General features: G+C 37.5%; 1 protein-coding gene across 1 annotated transcript; it reads right to left on the minus strand.

Annotated features, from left to right (window-relative positions):
• Positions 1–10,796: 10,796 nt before the first annotated feature.
• On the minus strand, positions 10,797–12,655 carry LOC115218458. Its single transcript, XM_029788282.2, has one exon. The coding sequence runs from the start codon at positions 12,202–12,204 to the stop codon at positions 10,987–10,989; it is 1,218 nt and encodes a 405-aa protein (XP_029644142.1). The 5' UTR covers positions 12,205–12,655; the 3' UTR covers positions 10,797–10,986.
• Positions 12,656–25,013: the final 12,358 nt, after the last annotated feature.

The following is a 25,013-nucleotide window of genomic DNA, read 5'->3' on the forward strand; positions in this document are numbered from 1 at the left end:
TGGTCTGGTATAGTTTATGTAACCACGACCATGGGTTCTCTGTCACTAGCCATGATTGATATTTTACTGGCAGGGCTTTGGCCACAAGTGCACAACCTCAGCATGTCCTCACCAAATTTTCGATATCTTGGTCCATAGATAGCCAATAGACATGACTCCTCCTCAGAGCCTTCATCCTTGTAATTTCTAGTTGTTTGCCATGAAATTGTTGCAATACACCTTTTCGTAATGTAGTTGGAACCACCAATCTGTGGGCAAACATCAGAATATCATTGCAAATTGATGGCATCTGAATTTTTATTGTTTATTTTTTTAAAGCTTCTTTTGTTTTCGTAATATACTCATCAACTACAGCTTTCATTCTTATATCCTGTGCCATCACTGATAGTTCTTGGATAATGTTCATCATAACACTTTTAATTTAATTTTCTGCCAGCAGTGTAGCTATAAAAGTCTCTTCTACTGGTTCCATACATTTTGGAATTAATCTCAAAAGGCAGTCTGCATGACTGATTTTTTTGTGATGGTATGTATTGCATTTTGAAATTATAATTTACGCCCCAACATTGCAGGCAGTTCACAGTATGAGTTAGTAACCCTTCTTTAGACCCATAAATTGACAGCAAAGGTCTATGGCATAGCTTCCCAAAGTGGGTGATTTCAGCTTAAAGGTGGGCAATGGGCTAATTTCTAGAAAATGGTGGCCAATTTGAGATTTTAGCGAGTGATATGAACATTTTGTGGGTGACAATGAATTTTTAGAAATCAAGTCTGCATTTACTAATATTTAGGTATGCCTAGAATAAGGATGCACTTTTATCGATTTGACTACTCGCATGAGATGTTCCTTGTATTTAAAACGCAGACTTGTTTATCAATCAAATATTTTTGTCACACTCATTGAGATGGTTGTCATGCATGCTAAAAATTGCAGCCAAATAGGCCTAGGCCTTAAATCACACTCCACTACAAATATTTTTTTTTTGGTTAATGTTAACCTTTTTTTTTTTCGGCATAATCGTATGAAGTCCCACGTGTAGAATTCAAATTCACAAAAATTTCCCCAAAACTCTGAAAAATAAAAAAGAGTTATGAGGGGTTATATGTCATGCATAATTCTGTGGTTTCATATCAAAACACAAGTGCTATTTTCAGGATGTTGACAAAATGTGCAGTCATGCACACAATGACAGCTTTGAAATCGTGTTTCTTGACTGGGTGATTTAAGTGATCAAACTTTATATCTCATATAAGTTTTTTAAAACATTTTTCTGGAAAAAGTTGAATAACTCCAGCAAGTTTGCTTGGAAAAGTACATTAATGTGCCAAATTTTAAAATTCTTGATAAACTTTAATTTTTGAAATGCTGGCAGGCAGATGAACTAGATCTGTATTGGCTCCAATAAAGACATGTCATCTGATTCTGCTCTATTGACTTCTTATTCTCTTTGGGAATACCATACTGCCTTTCTGATGCCATCTATAGAAATTTGTTTTCACATTTTCACTTTACTGATGCCTCCAGTCAAGAAAATTTGTCAACAGTACAGTAGTGATTATTTATCATTTGGATTTATTCCCCTCAGAACTGTCTGTTACCAATGTGCCTTCTTTGCCATCAAACACCTGTCTAACACCCGTGGACATATTTACAAAGTCAGAAAACAGCACAGCTCCCATGACTTCAGGAAACATTTTTTCACGCTGAGAGTTGCTGAAGCATGGAACAAACTGCCGGCATCGGTTATTAGTTGTCGGAGCACTGCATCCTTCAAAACTTCTATGCTTTCTGAGATTCGCCAACACTACACCTGATTTCCTCCCCTCCATACACACACAAGCATGTATCTGACTCATACATTGTTCGCTTTCCAGACATTTCTGCATTACTGCATACACTTTATATGCACTTTCTGGCAAGTTGTGGTGCACCTGAACACTGTATACAACAATTTCATTATTATTATAAACAGTGACCAACAAAGCAATGAAACCTGCATGGGCAACAGACATTAAATGATGATTGTGTCTGAATATAAAGATGAGATGGTCACAAGTGTAACCTTGATCAGAGGACGCCTGAATCATTACTGACCTGGTGTTAAAGATTTCTGATGTTCTCTGATATGAGACTAAGAAACAATGCAGATTAGCTAAGGCTGGAGGAAAATGTGTTCAACTGGTCCCTTGGATGTACAAAATTAATTTACAGAGGACAAAATGAATTGAAATAGCAGGCAAACTATAAAGAATACTGATGTGTATAGGAGAGGCTGATGCACTGATGTGGATATGTGGTTGTTTAGGTCAAATGACTAATTTATTTTGAGAAGTCATAGGTGGTACCCCAGCATGGTCACTGTCCAATGATTGAAACAAGTAAAAGATAATGCATAAATAAATGGACTGTCGCTACAGAACCAAAAATAAAGTTAAATAAGCTAGTCTTCGATACTCTGTGTCTAGATAAAAAAAAAATTGGAAGGTCACAACTGATTTCTTTTATAGCTAAATTTTCCTTTTAAGCATACCCTGAACAAATCAAAAAAATTTTACTCAACCCAAGTAAACTAGAGCAACCAGAGTTATGTACCTTTGTCAAGAACAAAATCATCTACCGATAACATAAGAGCTATCTTAATTGCCATAAAGCTGTAAATGTTAACTGCTATATTAAATCTTATGGATATATTCATAGGTAAATAAATGTATCAAAATACATATCAGAATAGGTTGCATATGCACACCTTGTAAGAAATAAAGTGTTTTTAATTTCTTTTTCACATTAAGTGTGTGGTTTGCAGAAATATTTTGACAAAACTACATTATCCCATCATTAAACATACTATGTGCATACAAGTATTTATATATGTGTGTGTTAAATTTTGTTTGTAAACTGATCATCAGGATGACAATTAACTTTGATGCACTGCAGTTTTGGCTTGTTTCAGATCAGGGTATGTCTAATGCCTTCTTCTTGCAATAGACAACAGCAAGAGAATTCTTAGCTCAGAGTAATCCACATAATGCACTATCTATTGATCTGAAGGAGGTCTCTGACAGGGTACCATGCTCTGTAGTCTAGTAGTCTTTTAGAAAACAAAATGTCGATGAATAGCTTATAAGAGGTACAAGCTATTAGCAACACAAGGATTAACCATGAATTCTGTGAGAAATTTACAGTTTAAGTTGGTGTTCTTTGAAGCTCTGTTCTCAGCCTACCACTATCAATTATAGTTCTTCAGCTCACAAGAGAGGAATTTATGATCAGATCTCTGTAGGATCTGTAATATACTATAGGGTTAGTTATTATAACTGAATCTGTGGGAGATTTAGAGAAGAAGTTCCAGGCAAAACTTTGAGCCAAGAGGCCTCAGAGCAAGCTTAGCAAAGATTGAAGTTTTAATAAGTAGGAAAGAGGACTGAACCCTGCTGCATTCAGAGAAAAGGGTGAAGCTGGTGTGCAGAGGAGTGGCTGTAATTACAGTTTGGTGTACATAATGTAAACTACAGGTGCACATTAGAAGTAGTGGGATCCCAGGCAAGTTGACAGAGAAACAAAATGTTATATATAGCAGATGCACAGGCATACTTAGTAGTTAGAACACGAGTAACATAAATTCTTTAAAATTCTTAGGTCTGTATCTCTCAAAGTTATGTTGTGTGTGTGTGTGTGTGTCCGTGCATGCATGCACACATGTTTGAGAGAGATTCTCTCTCTAAAAGTTCTTGCTTTTTGCTTTATCTGATGTTTCATTACAATTAAAGTGCAGGGGTTATCTATAAATTATATGTATGGGTTCTGTGATTTTGGGAAAAATTATTTAAGTACCTCGTGACAAAATAGGCTTAATAACCACTAGCCTAGGTGAGCAAACCAGTAGTAGAGGAGGGTAACCTGAACATATCAGAGTTAATAAGAACAGGGTGGAAAATGCTCAGGAAGCTAATAACCCCACTGGCAACAAAGAGATTCTCTTTTTGACCCAAAGACAAATTGTATGATATTTGTGTGTGATGTGATGTTGCTGCATGAGAATAAAACATGGGGCTTGATGTGGAGAATGAGCAAAGGCTGGAAAGCAAGCATGTTCCACTGGGTATGTCATGTTAGTGTATGTGAATTGATAAGGCCCTAGTGGGTATAAGAGGATTCAGCAGAACAGTGCAAGAGAGAAGATTGCACTGGTATGGACATCTTATGCACATAATAATAATAATAATAATAATTGTGTACAGTGCTCAGGTGCACTACAACTCATCTAAAGTGTATATATAATCAGGTGTAGTTTCGACGGATTTCGGGAAGCATGAGGGCCTTAAAGGATGCAGTGTCATGGCAGTCAACAACTGATGCAGGCAGTTTATTCCACGCTTCAGCAACCCTGAATGATGACAATTAAGAAAAGAAGTGACAGGAAATCCAAGTGGAAGACCGAGGAAGAAAACATAAGCAAAAGTGGTGAAAGCTGATTTTAGGATGCTAAAGAACATGACAAATTGTGAAATGCCTACTTTTTCTTGCAGGATTGAGTTGGGTTACCACAATCTGAACCAGTTCTTATTTGAAAATATTGCCCTCTTAGATTAGGAATCACATCTCATTCACTCATTTCATTTTGCAGCCTAATTTTTATGAGTGGTTGTCCTTCCTATCATCAACCACTTTACAAAGTGTACTGGATACATCTTATAATGGCATCAGTACCAGAGACGTTGCCTTGTTTACAGAAAGACCAAGGAATTCTCTCTGCATTACACTATATCCACTTGTCCATTCACTAGCATCAAAAAGTTTGTCTTATCCCTCAGAAGACCAAAGTGCGTTCCTTCATCTCCAAGTTGTCTCTGTACATTTATTTCACATCCAATAACATATCTAGATACATCACCAGAGTAATCTGTGAAGGGTCTACAGAGAAACCTTTCCCTACATTAGGCTTTATTTCAATACTTATAGGCCAACACATTCAGCTTGTTGCCAGCCAGAGGACAGGTGGTTATTGACCAGGAAGTTCTTAGTGACAGTAAAAACCACTGGGTATAGGAGCTGCCTCTGACATATTTCTCTGTTTACATTAAACAATGCAAGCTGTCACTTTTCAGTCACACTACAGTGATTAACTATTTTCAAATGGGATGGTCTTGCACTGATTACCTTTCATCATCATCATCATTGTTTAACGTCCGTTTTCCATCCTAGCATGGGTTGGACGATTTTGACTGAGGGCTGGCAACCAGATGGCTGCACCAGGCTCCAGTCTTGATCTGGCAGAGTTTCACAGCTGGATGCCCTTCCTAATGCCAACCACTCCGAGAGTGTAGTGGGTGCTTTTTACATGCCACCGGCACGGGGGCCAGTCAGACGGTACTGGCAATGAACTTGATCATAAATATTAGCAAAGGGGACTGAGGAAAAATAGCTCAACACAGCGTCTTGGTGCTGCATAAAGGTGCCCATGTTGGTACCATGTTTAAAGCACCCAGCACACTCTTCAAAGAGGTTAGTGTTAGGAAGGGCATCCAATCCATCCATAGAAACCATAGCAGCATGGAGAACGGATTTTAAATGATGAGAATGAGAGAGGGTTAATAAGAGAATTTCAAGTCAAAGATTAGTAGTGTTTTGTAGTGAATAGAGAAGTTCATGTCCTGTAGGTTGATAGTAGGAGCAAGGTATTGTCTGATGCCAAAAGAAACTGGTCTTATTTGTTTTCTGTATTACCAGAGTGACACATTACAAAATTTAAATAAAAGAGAGTGGGGTTAAGAAAGGAGAAAAGACGCATCTCTATGAATATTTAGATAGTGATAAAGATGAATTCTTATAGATGATGCTTGGATGCCCTTTCTGTTGCCAATATTTGATACCTGGATAAGGCAGCAAGCTGGTAGAAACATTAACACACCGGGCAAAATGCTTAGCAGTATTTCATCTGTCTTTACATTCTGCCAAGATCAAGTTTGCCTTGCATCCTTGGCGGGGATAAATTTAAATTATGTACCAGTTGTGTACTGGGGTCAATCTAATCGGCTGGCCCCCTTCCCAAAAAATTTTGGGCCTTGTACCTAGAGTAGAAAAGAATATTTCATACCTGCATGCTATTTCTGTTGCCAGACTCACACACAAAGAAATCAGATTAAATATTACCACATTTTTAAGATAGATAGCCAATCCTAGGTTAGCCAAGTCGAACTAGCTGTCTAGTTGGTTAATTAATAAGGGACTCTCCTTAATTCCAAGTTATTTTTGTATCTGTGACTTAGCGACTTCTTCCTCTGGCTCAGAGGCATTCCACTTTGGCATTTTCATTACCCAACAGATTTTATGTTTGATTTGTATTCAACCAGCACTAACACCTTTTCTTAATATACAGTCAGCTGATACTTTTACTGACCAGCCACTCTTTCATCTCTCGTGTTGTTTTGAGAGCAATATTTTGTTTTAGATTCATTTATATTTTAGTTCATTGGCATAGAGGAGTTCCTGCAGACAGCTAGTCTTAAACACTTCTGTTATGACCAGGAGAATAGGGGGCTGGGTTAGAATTAGGTCTATATCCTAAGTTGGTCTCACCTTGCAGACATCTCTGTACATATTTACACAGCTCTTACAAACTATCTACACAAGTTTTCTTAATAACCACACTATAGAGAGTAGTACACTGTTGAAGACCTTCTCCAAATCAGTGAATGCTTAGTGTGGATGGAAGCACTCCGTCGGTTCCGACGACGAGGGTTCCAGTTGATCCGATCAACGGAACAGCCTGCTCGTGAAATTAACGTGTAAGTGGCTGAGCACTCCACAGACACGTGTACCCTTAACGTAGTTCTCGGGGATATTCAGCGTGACACAGAGAGTGACAAGGCCGGCCCTTTGAAATACAGGTACAACAGAAACAGGAAGTAAGAGAGAGAGAGAGAGTTGTGGTGAAAGAGTACAGCAGGGATCACCACCATCCCCTGCCGGAGCCTCGTGGAGCTTTAGGTGTTTTCGCTCAATAAACACTCACAACGGCCGGTCTGGGAATCGAAATCGCGATCCTATGACCGCGAGTCCGCTGCCCTAACCACTGCGCCTCCACAATGCTTAGTGTAATGGGTTGCACTTTACTAAAAACAACTCCTGTAGTCACTGGTACTCCAAGCTCCATCTTATCTAAGTTAATTTTCGTCTTAATTAATTGTGCTATATTCTTTTTGCTACCGGTCCATCTGTTTCATGCTCTTCTTATTTTCTTTCTCTCTAAGTGAACCGCTTTTGCTCTTCTAGCGGTTAATGATGATACTGCTATACCAGTAGTTTGAAATGGTCCCTTTCTAAATAACTTGATTGCCTACATCAATGGTTCTCAACCATTTCTTGCCTATGGACCTCTTTGATCGCAATTTTACTCAGATGGACCCTCAGTCATTTCATGTTTAAAATCTCACTATACTTTTGTAATTAAATATTATTAGGAATTGTATTGAAAAAATAAAAATATTTAATATTCTTTTACTTGTTTCAGTTATTTGACCACAGCCATGCTGGAGCACTGCTTTGAAGGGTTTTAAGCAAACAAATCAACCACTGGACTTCTTTTTAAAGCCTGATATTCTATCATTCTTTTTTACTGAACTGCTAAGTTACAGGGACGTAAACACATTAAAACCAGTTGTCAAACAGTAAAAGGTGGACAAACACACACACATATGTGTGTGTGTGGGTGTTATTTTTTCTAATATATATATATATAATAGAAAAAATAAGGTACTCAGAAATCTGGATGGTTGTACATTTACAGATTTTTAATATGTCACATATTTTTATAAATCATATATCTTAAGAATCTACTAGAGTAGATGCAAGTGCCAATATATGATTTATAAAAACGACATATAAATAAAAATTTGTAAATGTGCAACCATCCAAGTTTCTGAGTACCTTATTTGTTCTAATATATAATACCTGTACATCACCTCCAAACCTTCTAATATATATATATATGTAACTAATTTTTAAATATGGAGAAAAGAAGACAAGAAAAAACGTGAGGATGTAGTACATGCAAAGTATTAATGAGATGCTCAAAGAAGGAAAGAAAGAGTGGTTGTTTTACATTTCAAGCATAGTTCTTCTTCGGAAACAAGAGACATAGGAAAGTCCAACAGAAAAGGAAGAGTGAGAAAAAAATCACCAACAGCCTACATGTAGTTACATTTTCGAAATGACCAGAAATAGATGGACAAAGAGAATATGCTTTCTGGGACAGGAGAGTGTGATGACTAGCTTCTCTCAGTTTCCATCTACCAAATCCGCTCACATGGCTCTGGTTGGCTTGAGGCTATAGAAGACACTTGTTGAAGAAGCCATGCAGTGGGACTGAATCATGTGGTTGGGAAGCAAGCTTATTACCACACAGCCATGCCTGTGCCTATATTGTATTGTAAAAGTAAAATTAACTTGTTATTATTTTTAACAACAAAATCTTATATGGACCCCAGTTGAGAACCACTGATCTACATGATGATTAGCCCTATTTCATCAGATGGTTTCACCATTTCACTGGCTATCCTTGAGGCCCAACTGCTTTTGCATTTGTACCCCTATGCCTATTTCAATTGCATAGCTGTTACTTGGAATAGTCCTATTTATTCTCCTCATTCAGCACTTTAACCCTTTAGTATTTAAACCGGCCATATCCGGCCAAAATAGCTAGTCTGTTTTATGTTCAAACTGACCAGATCCAGGCTCTCACACCTACCCTACAATGTTATTCTACATTAAGTAATTACACCATCAAGATCTTGAAGATATGAGATAATGCATGATTAATTCAAATCAATGGGAATCAATAAGCATTATATTTGATAGAATAATCTGAACACTAAAGGGTTAAGTAACACTTCCATACCTCCTTCTTTTTAGTATTAGTGAGACTTAACATTCATAACCATTTATTTAATCGATTCCTTGCCAAGTATGAAGCCTCTCTGACTTGCATGTTCATAGTTGATAATAAAAAGGTTGGCTTGTTTCTTGAAGTTAGTTTTGAAAATGGTTTGGTCATATGCATCACAAAACTCCAAGAATCTTGAACCATCTTAATTGCAAGTACCATAACCCAAACCTCTATATACACTGGAATAACCAACATAATGTAGTTCAACATACCCATTAAAGTTCCCAGCCATAGCAAATTCAGTCTTCTATCCTAGTTTGCAAGGTCTCATAGAAATGGTCCTTTTGTTAACAAATCATCTAGATTGTGATGCATATAGAGATCCCTATTCCTGATGTCTTACCTCTGATTAGTCTTAATCATTCAGTCACATACTCTAATTACTTTATCCATTCATTATGAAACCAATAATAAATTTACTTTACCAACTCCTGCAATGTTACTCACCCAAGAGAATTTTTGCTTATGTTCCTAGTCTGTGAGCTCCTTGGGACCATCTTATCTCTTGGACACAGCACTCATTTACTTCCACTCTAAAAGTCTTACAATCTCTGAAGAGTGGTAGCAACTACCAAGTTTTGCACCTGATAAGGTGAGGAGAGTTACCTAAAAGAAAATAAGCTTTGCAACTAGACTTCTGCTATTCCACAAGAGCTAAATCTTCTTGCCTCCAATTGAGAAACAAAATTTAAAATTCCCTTAATATAAATCCATTTTGGTAAGAATTACAACAGTAAAAAAGAACCTGTTAGTTTGATTAGCATTGTGTTAGAAAATAATAACTTTGAATTCCAATGCAGTCTTACCGTTTCCAATAACTACAGCCAAATCTAGGGTGTTTTATATGAATATTAAAACTGAGCACAGTACTTTTATTAGACCTGGAAGGATTAAAGGGATGTTGACCTCGGCAAGATCTGAACTCTGAACTAAATACTGTATTTTGTCCAATGCTTTAATGATTCTACCAATTCATTGCCCAAGGTTTGGGATGGATGGCTACACATGCACAATCTAGAATCTGAGGAATCTAGGTTCTGATCCATGTTGGCAAAGGTAAAATCCATTTTTTATGTACCGTGCACACACACATACACAGCGTGTGTGCAGGAAAGAGGGTACATAAGAATGACCAGCAAATACGACTGATTGTGTAAAACGTAGAAGTGTAGAGAGAGAGAGAAAGAGAGAGTGAGAGAGAGAATGTGAAAGATTGAGGTTAATCTATTGAAAATCCAAATTCTAGCAATAACTTATCTCAGAATTTTAGATATGTAATGTTAAAAGACAAACGGAGCTTTCCAAAATCAAACAACTACTAGGTGGATATGAATATGATTAAATAAACCGTTTTGAAAGAACAACCATAGTTAAAGGTACAGATGCCATGTTGTTGACGATAAGGCGCAGAGGAAGCCATGGTTAAATGGTAAGGAATAGTGGCGGGGGAGGTTTGAATGAAATATATGCAATCAATTATTTTTTCAGTGGTACGTCACTCACAGACATTCTTTCTACAGCACCAACAGTTTTTAGAGTACAAAAGTTATTCGCCGAGACGAAGAACGATTCTGCAAGTACATTTATATATATACATATATATATATATATATATATATATATATATATATATATTATATATATATATATATATATATATATATATATATATACACTTAACTAAAATATAAACGATGAGATAGAAATAATACATGACTCATATCAGGATCGGAGAAGCACTGGAATACAAATCAAACTTTAAAAAACTTTTTTTCTAGTTATAATATATATTAGTTATAACAAAATGACAACAATAATTAGAACACCTTGAATAATAAATAAATAAATAAAGCGATTTTAGAATCTATTTTTCTTTTCATTCTTTTCTGACAATACAGCAAGCATGACATAAAAATACATTTAAAATAGCAAATGTCGATAGCAACTGACTTTTAGGATTCGTTCATCATTTAACAAACATATTTTGGCTAGATAGGTGGAACCCACACAATGAAGAGCTGCTCGTTAATTACATTTTAAGTTAGAAATAATTCAGTTTTACATATTCTTTTAGGTTTGCAGGTAATGGAAGAGAATCGATAGAATGTAAGGATTTAGTTTGGCGAAGTCTGGTTCTGATGATCTGGCGACAAAGATGTCCCAGTTTTTTAGGTTTGTTTTTGGTAAATCTCACAAATGACCAGTAATCAAATACTTCATCGATTAAATTTTGAACAATGGGACAATTAGCAAAAAGATTTTTGTAGTAAACTCGACTAGTTTTTTCGAGTTTTGCCCCCCACAGCACCAATAAACGAACCACACTCTTATAGAGGTTAAGGAATTCTTCTGACGTTTGAAGAATGCTTTGGTATAGATTCATGTAGTCCTCTGTTTTCTCTAGGTCTAACGTTGCGGGTTCCACTTTATGAACATACCTCATTTCATACATGGACAGGATACTGAGAGCGATACATAAAGGAAGCATAGACTGTTGTCGTCTTGAAGTATCGAAGTTATTTTCGAAATATAAGGAATTAGGTTCGGCTCCCATCGATAGCAACATCTCCATAATTCCAACAAATTTACATTGGTGTCCGAACAATCGAAGTTGGTCGGGATTCTGTTCCAAACAAATGACACCATTGTCAGTCCGTAAGTACTTGACGTTGTTTCGAATCATCTTGAGACTGTGGTTTAAGGCAGTTTCCCCATTCTGGTCGCAAAGGTTTATAAACTTTGCGGGGTAACGCCGAAGTAATCTGTCAACACAGTCTAAATCACCTCTCATGACAGATGTATGCAGAGGAATGAAGCCACTTCCAATACTTCTCTCGCACTGGTGTTTAGCGGGGGAATGTTCAATAATAATTTCCAGGGTTTCGACATCACCGAGTTCGGCGACAAGCTGGAGCGGGGAATCACCTTTAATATCCACCATAGATAATTGCAAGTCTTTCTTTATCATGAAACTTATAAGATCACGACCTTCTCGAAGATTTATAGCTCCAGATTTCATCGAATCCAAAACGGTGTGAATAAGGCGCCCTTTCGATGTTGGAAGATTAGGGCTGCATCCATTTTCTAAGAAAATTTTAACGAGTTCTGTGTTGCCATTTTTGCAAGCCACTTCCACTGGAGCAGGTGTATTTCCAGGATTCAATGGAGTCACACTAATATCTGTTATGAAATCATTACAAAGTCTTCGCAAATCATCCGCGTCGCCATCCTGTACGGCACGCAGCAGCTGACCATACATTTTCGTTCTAGAGAACCGTTGTTGCCTCCTCCCTGCTCTAGGAATCTGTCTGCAGACTGGTACTATGGCTTGGTACTCGGCTAATTTACTTGCTGCTTACTAACAACCATAATATAAACATTAAGTGGCTGTCAGCCGCTGCTATAATAAAACTTCTCCACCACTGCTTCTCATTATCCGCTAACCGACAGCAAAATCAGAAAATAAACAATATGAATGGCACCAAAAGCGAACAGTTTGCCTCCAAAGTCATCGGAAAAGTATGTGTAAGTGGAAGAATTAGGTTCTGAATAAACTTTTCTACTGAACATTTTTTTCTTTTTTCTTTTTCTTGAGTTGTTCACTTGTGAAATCTTCTTCATGTGTCTTCACAGAATCACAGACATTCCCTTCCTTCAACCTTCACATATTTCATGATTTCTAATCATACTTTCGTATTTTTGTCACGGAGCCATAAATACATTTTAACAACTTCCTTCAACAAATTTCTGACAAGGTATGAAACTAATATTAAAAATAACTAAATTATCAAAAATTTATTTTATTCTATTTAAAAAAAAAACCCACTAAATAATAATAATAATAATAATAATTTAAAGCGCATTGCTTCATGTCGGAAGAAATTTATAAACAAAACAATTATTTCTTTTTCTTTACATTTACGGCTTGAGAATCAAAACGGAAGATTTTCTTTTAATGATGGGCAGGAAAGGAATGGAGACATAATATTTATGCCTTCCCCATAAATATTTAAGAAAAGAGGTGATATGTTAATCGGTTCCAGTTAGATATCGAAACCTAGTCAAGGATTTTTCAGTTGGACCAATGGTTTTTAATTCCTATGCGATATTCCACTACATCTAGACAAAAATACACACACACTCACACACACACATCTCATTCACATATTAAAGAATCGCAATCAATTAGAATCCAATAAATAATTTTTTAAATTATTCTGTTTTAAGCCATTTTTGCTAAAACTTGGCACCACCAACGTAAGAAACAAAATTGTTGCAGACCCAAAATTGTGTCGATGTTCTTTGAAACGGAAGTGAATGTTTGAGTAAACGCAAAGCTTCGAGGTTTGGCAACAAGCATCGACAAACATTGGCAGTGAACAACAAAAAACAAATAAAATAAATAAAAAAATAGATCACGCAGAAATCGATTCACATAATCGATGATGATAAAACAAGAGTTATCTTATTTTGCTATCATGCTGATATTTAACAAATACATCGAGTAAATCAGTTGTTGGTGAAGGTTTCCTCATTTTCGTCTCTGGCAAAATTTTATGGCTCCAGTTTACAACAAGAGAAATAATAATAATAATAAAAAAAAAAAGAAAGTAAAAACGAACAACACACCGTCGCCATTATCCATTCATTACATTTAATACACATCAAATACTATAGAGGGTGGGGAATGTCTCAAGGATTAACCAGGTGAATATCGGTCTAGACTGTTTGTGTAAAAATGTACCTCGGTTGTTGTTACTGTGTTGTCTAGTTTCCTACCACACCCTTAGGTCAGCTCTGATTATGCTGGATTATTTCGTCAAAATTCCTCCCAGTTGTAACTATCTGTCTTTTTGATTTTTTTCAGACATATACTAATTAAAATCCTATTACGCAATGTCCCACCCCAACCGTTTTTTTTAGACAGTAAGGTGTAGTTTGAGGGGGGAGTTTAACTGCTATTTCTAGCATATTAGGTGACCCTCTACAAGATCTTCCGTGGGTGGTAAACGAGAATTTAACAGGATTCTTTACCGTAGATTGTAGGGAATTATGAGAATCGTTGTTGTTATTGCTTAGTTCGAGTTTGGCCTTCATCGAGCAAATCTTTGCTAGAAGACACTCCAACTGTGGCTACCTTGTCTTCTTGTTCCTTTTGGAGTATTGTATACCTTGGAATATCTTCTCTAGTGTATCTTTTTTTTAAGACAATAAGGTGTAATTCGCTCCTTGTGGAGAATCGCTCATCGGCTCATATGCATGTATCCCTCAGAGCATTATATTTGAAGAATTAGCACCATCTTTGTTAGGGACAATGTCCTTGCTTCTTTGGACCCTCAGCTCCTGATGAAGTTGTAGGGACACTGTCATAACGTAGGGAAGCATATTTCCCAATGACCTACAGTAAAGAATTCTGCTAAAGAATTTTTTACCTCCCACCCACATTTATACCATCTCTCCCTGTCTACAGTATAGGATTTACTTAACTTTTTATTTGTAGGGCCATGAGGAATCCTTTATATTAGTGGACCCCAACTAGTTTTGCATCACAGAACTACTTCCTGCAAGACAATGTTCTATTGATATGGGGATCATGTATATAACAAAACCTAATGCATATTTCATCATCATCATCATCATCATCATTTAACGTTTGTTTTCCTTGCTGGCATGGGTTGGACTAAAAATTGCTAGCAGGCAGCTACAGAGAATATATATAATAAATATTTTTACATATATAATACATACTTACATACACTAATATATGTTTGTTTTCTACATCACCTGTCTTCATCTTTTGTTTTTTTTTGTGAACTCTCCCTATATATATATATATATATCATCATCATCGATTAACGTCCGCTTTCCATGCTAGCATGGGTTGGACGATTTTGACTGAGGGCTGGCGAGCCAGATGGCTGCACCAGGCTCCAATCTTGATCTGGCAGAGTTTCTACAGCTGGATGCCCTTCCTAATGCCAACCACTCCGAGAGTGTAGTAGGTGCTTTTTACGTGCCACTGGCACGGGGGCCAGTCAGGCGGCACTGGCAACGACCTCGCTCGAATCTTTTTACACGTGCCACCGGCACAGGTGCCAGTTGGTAATGATCACGCTTGAATGGTGCCCTTTTATGTGCCACGGGTACAGAAGCCAGTTGGCTGCTCTGGCAACGATTACGCTCGGATGGTGCTCTTGGCACCCTACTAGCACAGGCATAAGTGCCAGTAAGGCGACGCTGGTAATGATCATACTCGAATAGCCGCTCTGTCAACGATCACACTCGTATGGTTTTCTTTGCACCCCACTAGCACGAATGCCAGTCATCGAATTGAATATATATATATATATCATCATCATCATCATCGTTTAACGTCCGTTTTCTGCACTAGCACGGGTTGGACGGTTCGACCGGGGTCTGGGAAGCCAGGGGCTGCACCAGGCTCCAGTCTGATCTGGCAGTGTTTCTACAGCTGGATGCCCTTCCAAACGCCAACCACTCCGCGAGTGTAGTGGGTGCTTTTTACGTGCCACCTGCACAGGTGCCAAGGTGTCTGGCATCGGCCACGATCGGTTGTTGCTTTTAACGTGTCACCGGCACGGAAGCCAGCCAAGGCGGCGCTGGCATTGGCCACGCTCAGATGGTGCTTTTTATGTGCCACCGGCACAGAAGCCAGTTGGGGCGGCGCTGGCATCAGCCACATTCGGATGGTGCTTTTTATGTGCCACCGGCACAGAAGCCAGTCAAGGTGGCGCTGGAATCGGCCACGTTTGGATGGTGCTTATATATATATATTCAAATTTTGGCTCAAGGCCAGTCAGTTTGAGGAGAGGTTAAACTGATTACATCAACTCCAGTGTACAACTGGTACTTATATTATCAACCCCAAATGGATGAAAGGCAACGTCAACCTCAGCAGAATTTGAACTCAGAGCATAAAGATGGACAAAATGTTGCTAAATGATTTGCCTGGCATGCTAATGATTCTAACAGCTTGCTGCCTTAATATATATACATATACAGGGTGGCCATAAAGTCATGCACCATCCTGCAATATGTGAAATTACTAACATTCTCACTAAGCAACAGCAACCATAATCCGAAAAAAAAAACAAGTCAACATCATTGGTAACCACTGAGCCGCTGTTTTATGTCGGAGTTATCCTAGTTACCTGAGTTACCTTCTCCTAGAAGGATGCCCTAACAAAGGCTAGGAGTTCTTCACTCCCAATGGTTTTACCGCGCGATCGGGTATTCAGCCCGATTATTTCTATGTCCCCACGCATGATACAGCCTTAAGACATTTATTGGATGGCCGTTGACTCTCAAGAGTTCCTCCGCTCTTTGACGGGTTTTGTTTTTCATCCCGCAGGGTGTCCAATAAACACCCTCCTCACCAAGCAAGTTTGGTGGGATTGCCGGTTTAGTCGCCAACGACCTGACCATGCAACAGGTTGTACTGGATTACATGTTACCAGTAGCACTCGAAAGTGACCTGACATACTTATTACATATATAATATATATAATACAATAACACCCTACAGATGTCAATAAAATTTAAATAAATTTAAAGCTTTATTTTTTTCTGTGTTGCCCAGTACAAATAATCCTTGGCTCAATGCTGGTCTATGGTCCAGTCATTGGGGACGTCTGCTTTATGTGGCCACTGAATCTGTTAGAAATAGTGGTCAAATCTACCCTCAAATCATTCCCTACTGTGTTAAAAAAAGTACATGAATAATTTAGATATATATCTGGGTGTGAGGGGACAAAGAAAAAATATAAGATGAATTGGCAGCAATTAAGAATGTCGTTGACCTATTGATCTGCTTGTTTGATTCCATTGTGATGTGGATTATAAGCCCTTTTAACTCAATAGCAGCATCAGTGGAGAAGAAAGGCATGAGATGTTAAAAGGTACCATCAAAAACAATTTACTATATTTCATGGCATAAAAGACACAAGCATATAAGATGCACTCTAATTTCAGCAGCACATATTCAGAAAAAAGTTTTTAATGCATTAAAACAGTGATTCCCAATGCAGAGCATACACCCCACTGGTGGGTCCTGGGAAAATTGTAGTGGGTGTGGTGCCATAGTCACCAGACACAAGGTTCTCATTAAAGTGATCCACTTTTTTAACCTTAGTCAATAATGTACATTTTCTTTTTGTACTCAGCACTTAATAAAAGAGTTACTGGCAGGTTTTTTTTAAAGTAATTGTGATAAAATATTAAAAATAACGTTTTTTTTTCTTTGGTGGGGATATACATTTTACTGGAAAGTTACAGTGGGACCTAGGGGAAAATAGGCTGGGAAACACTACACTAAAGTATGTAATATAGGCCCAACTTCACATGTAAGATCTGGGGTACTTTTTGAGACAGGTTTCTGAGAAAAGTGTTTCTGCTATGCCATCAAATATGGTAAAGAGTGTGTTATTGTTTAACCCTAGGTCAGCCCTGAGGTCCCATGATTGAAAGATATTTTAAATGGGACCAACGTATCTTCTTTTTCTGATGGTGCTGTGAGATTTCAGGAACTTTTTCGGCTATTATTTCTAGCATGCTGAAAAATTACATTGAAGTCTCTTTCTTGGTTTCTAAATAGAGAGGTAATTGACAGAGAAATCACAGATAACAGAAATGAAGGGTAACCAGCTTGAGTGTCATACATGTGTGTACGGGTGTGTGTGTGTGTACACACATACGTATGTACATACATACATACAAAATGCATGAGAATATATATATACACACACACACACATATATTCTTTTATTCTTTTACTTGTTTCAGTCATTTGACTGCGGCCATGCTGGAGCACCGCCTTTAATCGAGCAACTCAACCCCGGGACTTATTCTTTTGTAAGTCCAGTACTTATTCTATCAGTCTCTTTTGCCGAACCGCTAAGTGACGGGGACATAAACACACCAGCATCGGTTGTCAAGCAATGCTAGGGGGACAAACACAGACACACACACATATATATATACATATATACGACAGGCTTCTTTCAGATTCCGTCTACCAAATCCACTCACAAGGCATTGGTCGGCCCGAGGCTATAGCAGAAGACACTTGCCTAAGCGTCACGCAGTGGGACTGAACCCGGAGCCATGTGGTTGGTTAGCAAGCTACTTACCACACAGCCACTCATATAAACATACAAATCTGCACATATACACACATGCAAAAATACCCTGTTGATGTTGAAATTCCTATGAAAGAGCCTTGGATCTATGTAAGAAACTGGCTGTTTCTCTGTTGGCAAGAAATCTTGAAATAAAACTGAATAATGACATACATAGTTACACAAGAAGTAGCACGAAGCAGTGATGAGAAATAAACAAACTTTAGGTCAGTTCAAATATGTTTTTGACATATCTTAACTTCTAAAGATGCCACCTAAAGCAGACGTCCCCAATGACTGGACCATAGACCAGCTTTGAGCCAAGGATTATTTGTACTGGGCAACACAGAAAAAAATAAAGCTTTATATTTATTTTAATTTTATTGACATCTTTAGGGTCCGTTGCCAGCCTCGCCTGGCCCCCGTGCCGTTGGCACGTAAAAGCACCATCCGCTCGTGTCCGTTGCCAGCCTTGCCTGGCCCCCGTGCCGGTAGCACGTAAAAGTACCATCCGTTCGTGTCCGTTGCCAGCCTCGCCTGGCCCCCGTGCCGGTAGCACGTAAAAGCACCATCCGTTCGTGTCCGTTGCCAGCCTCGACTGGCACGTAAAAACACCATCCGTTCATGGCCGTTTGCCAGCTCTGTCTGGCACCTGTGTAGGTGGCACGTAAAAAGCACCCACTACACTCACGAAGTGGTTGGCGTTAGGAAGGGCATCCAGCCGTAGAAACACTGCCAAATCTGACTGGGCCTGATGAAGCCTTCCGGCTTCACAGACCCCAGTTAAACCGTCCAACCCATGCTAGCATGGAAAACGGACGCTAAATGATGATGATGATGATGATGTAGGGTGTTATTGTATTATATATATTATATATGTAATAAGTATGTCAGATCACTTTCGAGTGCTACTTCATGCGACTACTAAAGTATTTGTTCAGAATGCACAGTCTACAAGTGCAAATCAGTCACTGGTATTGACTGATCCATTATAAAGCTACAGTTTTCTGTCAGATCAGGATTACCTCTCTTTGGTGTCCCCTACTGAATATAGCATAGTTGGCCAGAAGTGTGTCTAATGGTCCAATAGTGGGTGTGCCATAAAAAGTGAGTCTAGAGGCCAGCATGAGGAATATGTTAAAATTGTTTTTGAGAAGATAAAGGAGTATGGATTCAAACTTAGCGAGGAAAAATGCGAATTTTTCATGCCAGAAATAAAGTATCTAGGGCAAGTTATTGATAAAAATGGTCACAGGCCACATCCTTCAAGATCGAGGGCAATAAAAAATATACTTATTCTGAAAAATATTACACCATTATAAGCGTTCTTAGGACTCACAAACTATTACCAAATATACATACCAAACATGCATGAGCTAAGAGCACCCCTAAACAACCTATTGAAAAAAGGTGTTAAATGGTATTGGTTAGACAGGTGTGAAAAAGCGTTTAAAGAAATTTAAAAAGTTTATCATCAGAACTGTCATTATTGTACTTTGATCCAAATTTAAAAACAGTAGTAGCATCAGATGCTGGCGAAAGTGGGAGAGGAGCGGTAATTTTACACAAGTATGAAAATGGTAGTGTAAAACCCATTGCTCATGCTTCAAGTTCATTGTTGGCAGCTGAAAAAGACTACAGCCAAATTGAGAAGGAGGCACTAGCCATTATTTTTGTGGTGAAAAAATTTCACAAATTCACACAGGAAGGAAATTCAGACCACCACCCATTGTTGTCAATTTACGGATCGAGAAGGGGTATCACCACACATACAGCCATCTGATTGCAACACTGGGGGATGGTCCTGCTAAATTATGATTTTAAGATGAAATTTCTACTATTGTAAAAATTAGGACATGTGGATGGGCTGTCAAGATTGATTCCTAAATACAATGAACTGTTAGAGGTAATAGCGAAATTAAAAGTTGAAATCGAAATAAAAAACATACTCTGCAATGTAGTATGCGAACTACCTGTCACTTTAGAAGAAATAAAAATTAAAGCAGAGAAGGATGCGTTCATAATAATAATGAAAAAATAGTGAAGTTTGAAATAAATACAAAATCTCATGTAACCAAAGGTGTGGTATGCACAGATGCTTTGTAAAGACAGTTGTAGAATAGATGTTGTTTGTTATGTGTTGTTTCTGATTTATATTTGTATTGTTATAACCTTGTTATAAGTCCACATAATAAAGTGGCATATACAGTGAGTTCAATGAAGTACATAACAGTGTTGACAAGACACAACACATGTATAAATGAATCAAAGAGATGCAAGTTATGCATAACTGAAAGACCACACATTCTTTTTAAGTCCAAGAATTCCACCACACTACTTAATTCTAGAGCAGAAATTTTTAGTAAATGCAGCATGGACTAGTTTCTTTTGTTAAACTGGAGGACACAATCTGCTCTGAAGTAAGTAGCTATTTCACAGACTTAGGCCTCTTTGTTAGGTTATTCTACACCAGCTATATTGATAATGATTTCTACAGATAAAGAGAATGACATCCTTAGTATCAGCACTAGGGAATTTACCAAGTAACAAACATTTTTTCAAATTTCTTATTCATAATTCAGGGGATTGACTAGTCACACAAAAATCTTAAAGATCAGTGAGTGGATAAAAGCAAATTAACCACAGTTCTTTTTTTTTTTTTAAAGCCTGGTACTTATTATGTGAGTCTCTTGCCAAACAGCTAAGTTACAGGGACATAAACACACCAATTCCAGTTGTCAAGCAGTGGCGAAGGACATGTTCATGCACAAACACATAGATATATACATATATGCATATTGGTAAAATGAGACATACTTATCTACATGGCCGAAACAGCTGTAAGATGTAATCTATACTTATATTTATATTTACTTATATTTATATTCTCTTTTTTATATATATTCTACTTATTATACAACATTACTCTTTTATGTACACTTTTTTATGTACATTCCTTTGTGTACACTGATTTGTTCTGCTTTTTTATGTTTAACACTACAGTCTCTTATGTGGTGGTTTAATAAAGTATGTGATTGAGTATTATCTGATAATTGACATTTGATTTAGATGTATTTCTCCATTTTCTTATCTTGTATGTATATATATATATATATATATATATACGATGGGCTTTTTTCAGTTTCTGTCAACTATATCCACTCATAATGGGCCATCAATATTAAACTGATTTTTAGAACAAGGCAAAGAGTTAGGGGTTGGCTCCACCTTTACCATGGGTTGGCTTGGTACTGCAGTGCTTCCATTTATAGGTGCAGGCATGGGTGTGTGGTAAGAAGCTTGCTTCTCAACCACATGGTTCCACGTTCAGTCCAACTGTGTGACACTTTGGGCAAGTGTCTTCTACTGTTGCTTCAGGCTGACCAAAGCCTTGGGAGTGGATTTGGTAGATAGAAACTAAAAGAAGCCTGTTGTATATACATATATATATATATATATATATAGTTTTTTTATGACCACCTCATATGTATACCCCATGCTACTAAAAGTTTCATGCACATGGAACCAACATACATTCTTCAGGTGGTAGCCAAACCATTGGACTTAAGTAGTTTAAATACTGGACCAAATTTAAAAACGGGGTGAAAAATCCCAATACTGGAACAGATTATGTGGAAGATACCATTAAGTTGACTATGCAGAATGTAAACTTTGAAATGCAACAATCGAATGGTGGAGCACCGCCTTTAATCGAGCAACTCGACCCTGGAACTTATTCTTTTGTAAGCCCAGTACTTATTCTATCAGTCTCTTTTGCTGAACCGCTAGGTAACAGGGACATAAACAAACCAGCATCGGTTGTCAAACAATGCTAGGGGGACAAACACAGACACACAAACACACACGCATATATATACATATATACGACGGGCTTCTTTTCAGTTTCCGTCTACCAAATCCACCCACAAGGCTTTGGTTGGCCCAAGGCTATAGTAGAAGACACTTGCCCAAGGTGCCACGCAGTGGGACTGAACCCGGAACCATGTGGTTGGTAAACAAGCTACTTACCACACAGCCACTCCTGACATACATACATACATACATACATACATACATACATACATACAACATACATACATACATACATACATACATACATACATAATCAGAAAATGGAGAAAACCTCAAATCAATAAACACACCTGTTGGACCACATTTCTAGCATATTATTTAATACAAACCACAACAAAACATTTATGTCACATAAATGTTATGTCATGTTTTGTATTAAATAAGCTATAAATGTGGTTCAACAGGTGTGTTTGTTGATCTGAGGATTTCTCCATTTCCTGATTATTTATATTTGTTTCCTGATAAACTTTTGTTTATATTCTGTTGTTACCTGTACTCTATGAGCATAGAGTGCCTGCATACCCATGCCCAGAGAGAAAATGAGTAACAGATACCGATAGTATATACAGATATTTTATCCCTTAGTCGGTTATAATAACCACTAACTCTACTTACATGTGTGTGTGTGTGTATGTGTGCATGCGTGCGCATGTGTGTGTGTGTTTTTGTGTATAATGAACCGTGGGCAGCTCTTCAGCTGACCAGTTCCTCTCAAACTGTTTAACCCATGCCAGCATGGAAAATAGATGTTGAATGATGGTGATGATGATGATATATACCTATATATATACTATATAGAGGGCATTATTACACATAAATGCCACACGCTAGGAGGGACTTTTAAAGTCATAACTACCAAAAATAAACAAATCGTACCGAATGCAGCTCTCGAAGCAAGACATTTAATAACAGAATTTAGTTCCAGATCACCTGTGATTTCGCAATTAACGTATTATCTACGTCTCTTGCTCTTCAGTGAAACGAATTCAAAATATATCATGAATGAACAAAACCAACATACCAGGCGGAACCAGACAGACAACCGTCGCCTCCATCGTAGCATATGAAAATGTTCACCCCCTCATATATTTATGTAGGGAATACTTGATAAGTGTAAGCACCTGTATATGCCAGATAGTGGCAGAGGTGAGAGAATATATCAAACATAAATTGAAAACAGAACACAAAAGATATCGTGCACTGCGATATCCATTGTGCTCTGTTTTCAATTTATGCTTGATATATATATATAAATTTTTGTTTCAGCCATTTGACTGCGGCCATTTGACTGCGGCCATGCTGGAGCACCGCCTTTAGTTGAGCAAATCAACCCCAGGACTAATTCTTTGTAAGCCTAACAATTATTCTATCAGTCTTTCTTGCCAAACCACTAAGTGACGGGGACGTAAACACACCAGCATTGGTGTGTATATCCATATATATATATGATGTACTTCAATTAATTAATTAATGATCTGTCTTTGTTTTTTAAGTATACTATTTTATAACATATTTTATTACTGTGATTCTCTTTTAGTGATTTATTTATCTCTACTTTACCAAGTCCAGTAAAATCTGTTACACTGAGGATGTCTCTAAATACTAAAACATACATGAAGTTATCTCCCTTACTTTCAGTAAAGATTTAAATGATATCAGTCATTGAGATAATGTTCTGCTGTCCTCACTACATTAGTATTTTTAATTCTGTTTTTGATTCCTTGGGTTAAACATGTTCAGCCCTCTCTACTTAACTGTAGATAACATAAAGGATCACCAGCTCAGTAGATACCAGATCAAATCTATTGTAGGCATTACATTTTGTTTTGGAGCTGAAAATTACATTCTACATCACTTCAGTTCATCTAACAGGTAACAAAACTAGATTTTCAGTGAAATGGTCCCTAACATTGAGCAAACAGGTGCACAACTGATCCTCTTTACCACACCAGTAAATAGGATAAATAATATTCTTATGTTAAGGTGGGGAGCTGGCAGAATTGTTAGCATGCTGGGAAAAATACTTAGCAGCATTTTGTTTACTTTTATGTTCTGAGTTCAAATTCTGCCAAGGTCAACTTTGCCTTTCATCTTTTCAAGGTTGATAAAATAAGTACCAGTTGCACACTGGGGATCGATGTAATTGACTTATCCTCTTCTCGTGAACTTGCTGGCTTTAATACCAAAATTTGAAACCAATATTCTTACTATGTGGTTAGGACAACAATAATGGACTGGTAGAGTTGGTAAAGTGCCAAACAAAATATATCATGGTATTTATTTATGTCTCTTTATGATTTGAGTTCAAATTTCACTAAGGGTTAACTTCGTTTTTCTCCTTCCCTGTCAGTAAAACAAACACAAGCTGTAAACTGGAGTTGATCTAATTAACTGTTCATATTTCCAAAGTTGTTTCCCCAAACTATTTCTCCTCCCCCTCCTCCTTGCAGTATGTATTCTAAACGTACAAGTAATGGAGTCAATTTTTCTTCCTCTTCTCTCTGGAAGAAATTATTTACTGTTAAGAACTTTTTCCCTAAATATGTGTTTCTGAAATTGGAGTGTGTTTAAAACGCCTATGTATCTTTTATACCATCAAATACAGCATGTCTAAACCTGGCCCAAACAGGATTGGGTTCCACCAAATTTAAAATGTTCAAAACATGCCATAAGTCACAAGAGTATCACAATTCTATCAGGAGTTGATAACTCATGGAAGGATCTCTATACAACTGCCCTCACCTTTTCTTGTCTCTCTCCTTAGCCACCATTTATCTCCTCTCAATTTATTGTCCCCTATTTTAAAAGACATTCCATGCATCATTCCAACCATCTCATTACAAGAGGGCTACAATTATTGGAGCAATAAATCTAATTTGGATTCAGTTTAGAAAAATCATTTATTATTTCTTTTAAATCTTGTGGACAATACAAGAATGGACTGGAGAGTTCATCAGCTGACTATGAAGAAGTGATGCCATAGCTGTGAAATCTTACATGGCCACAGTCATATAACTGAAACAAGTATCTCTTATGATAAAGGGCAGATTTTCTCTGC

The sequence above is a fragment of the Octopus sinensis genome, linkage group LG13 (genome assembly GCF_006345805.1).
Source record: "Octopus sinensis linkage group LG13, ASM634580v1, whole genome shotgun sequence".
In the NCBI taxonomy this organism is placed as follows: domain Eukaryota; kingdom Metazoa; phylum Mollusca; class Cephalopoda; order Octopoda; family Octopodidae; genus Octopus; species Octopus sinensis.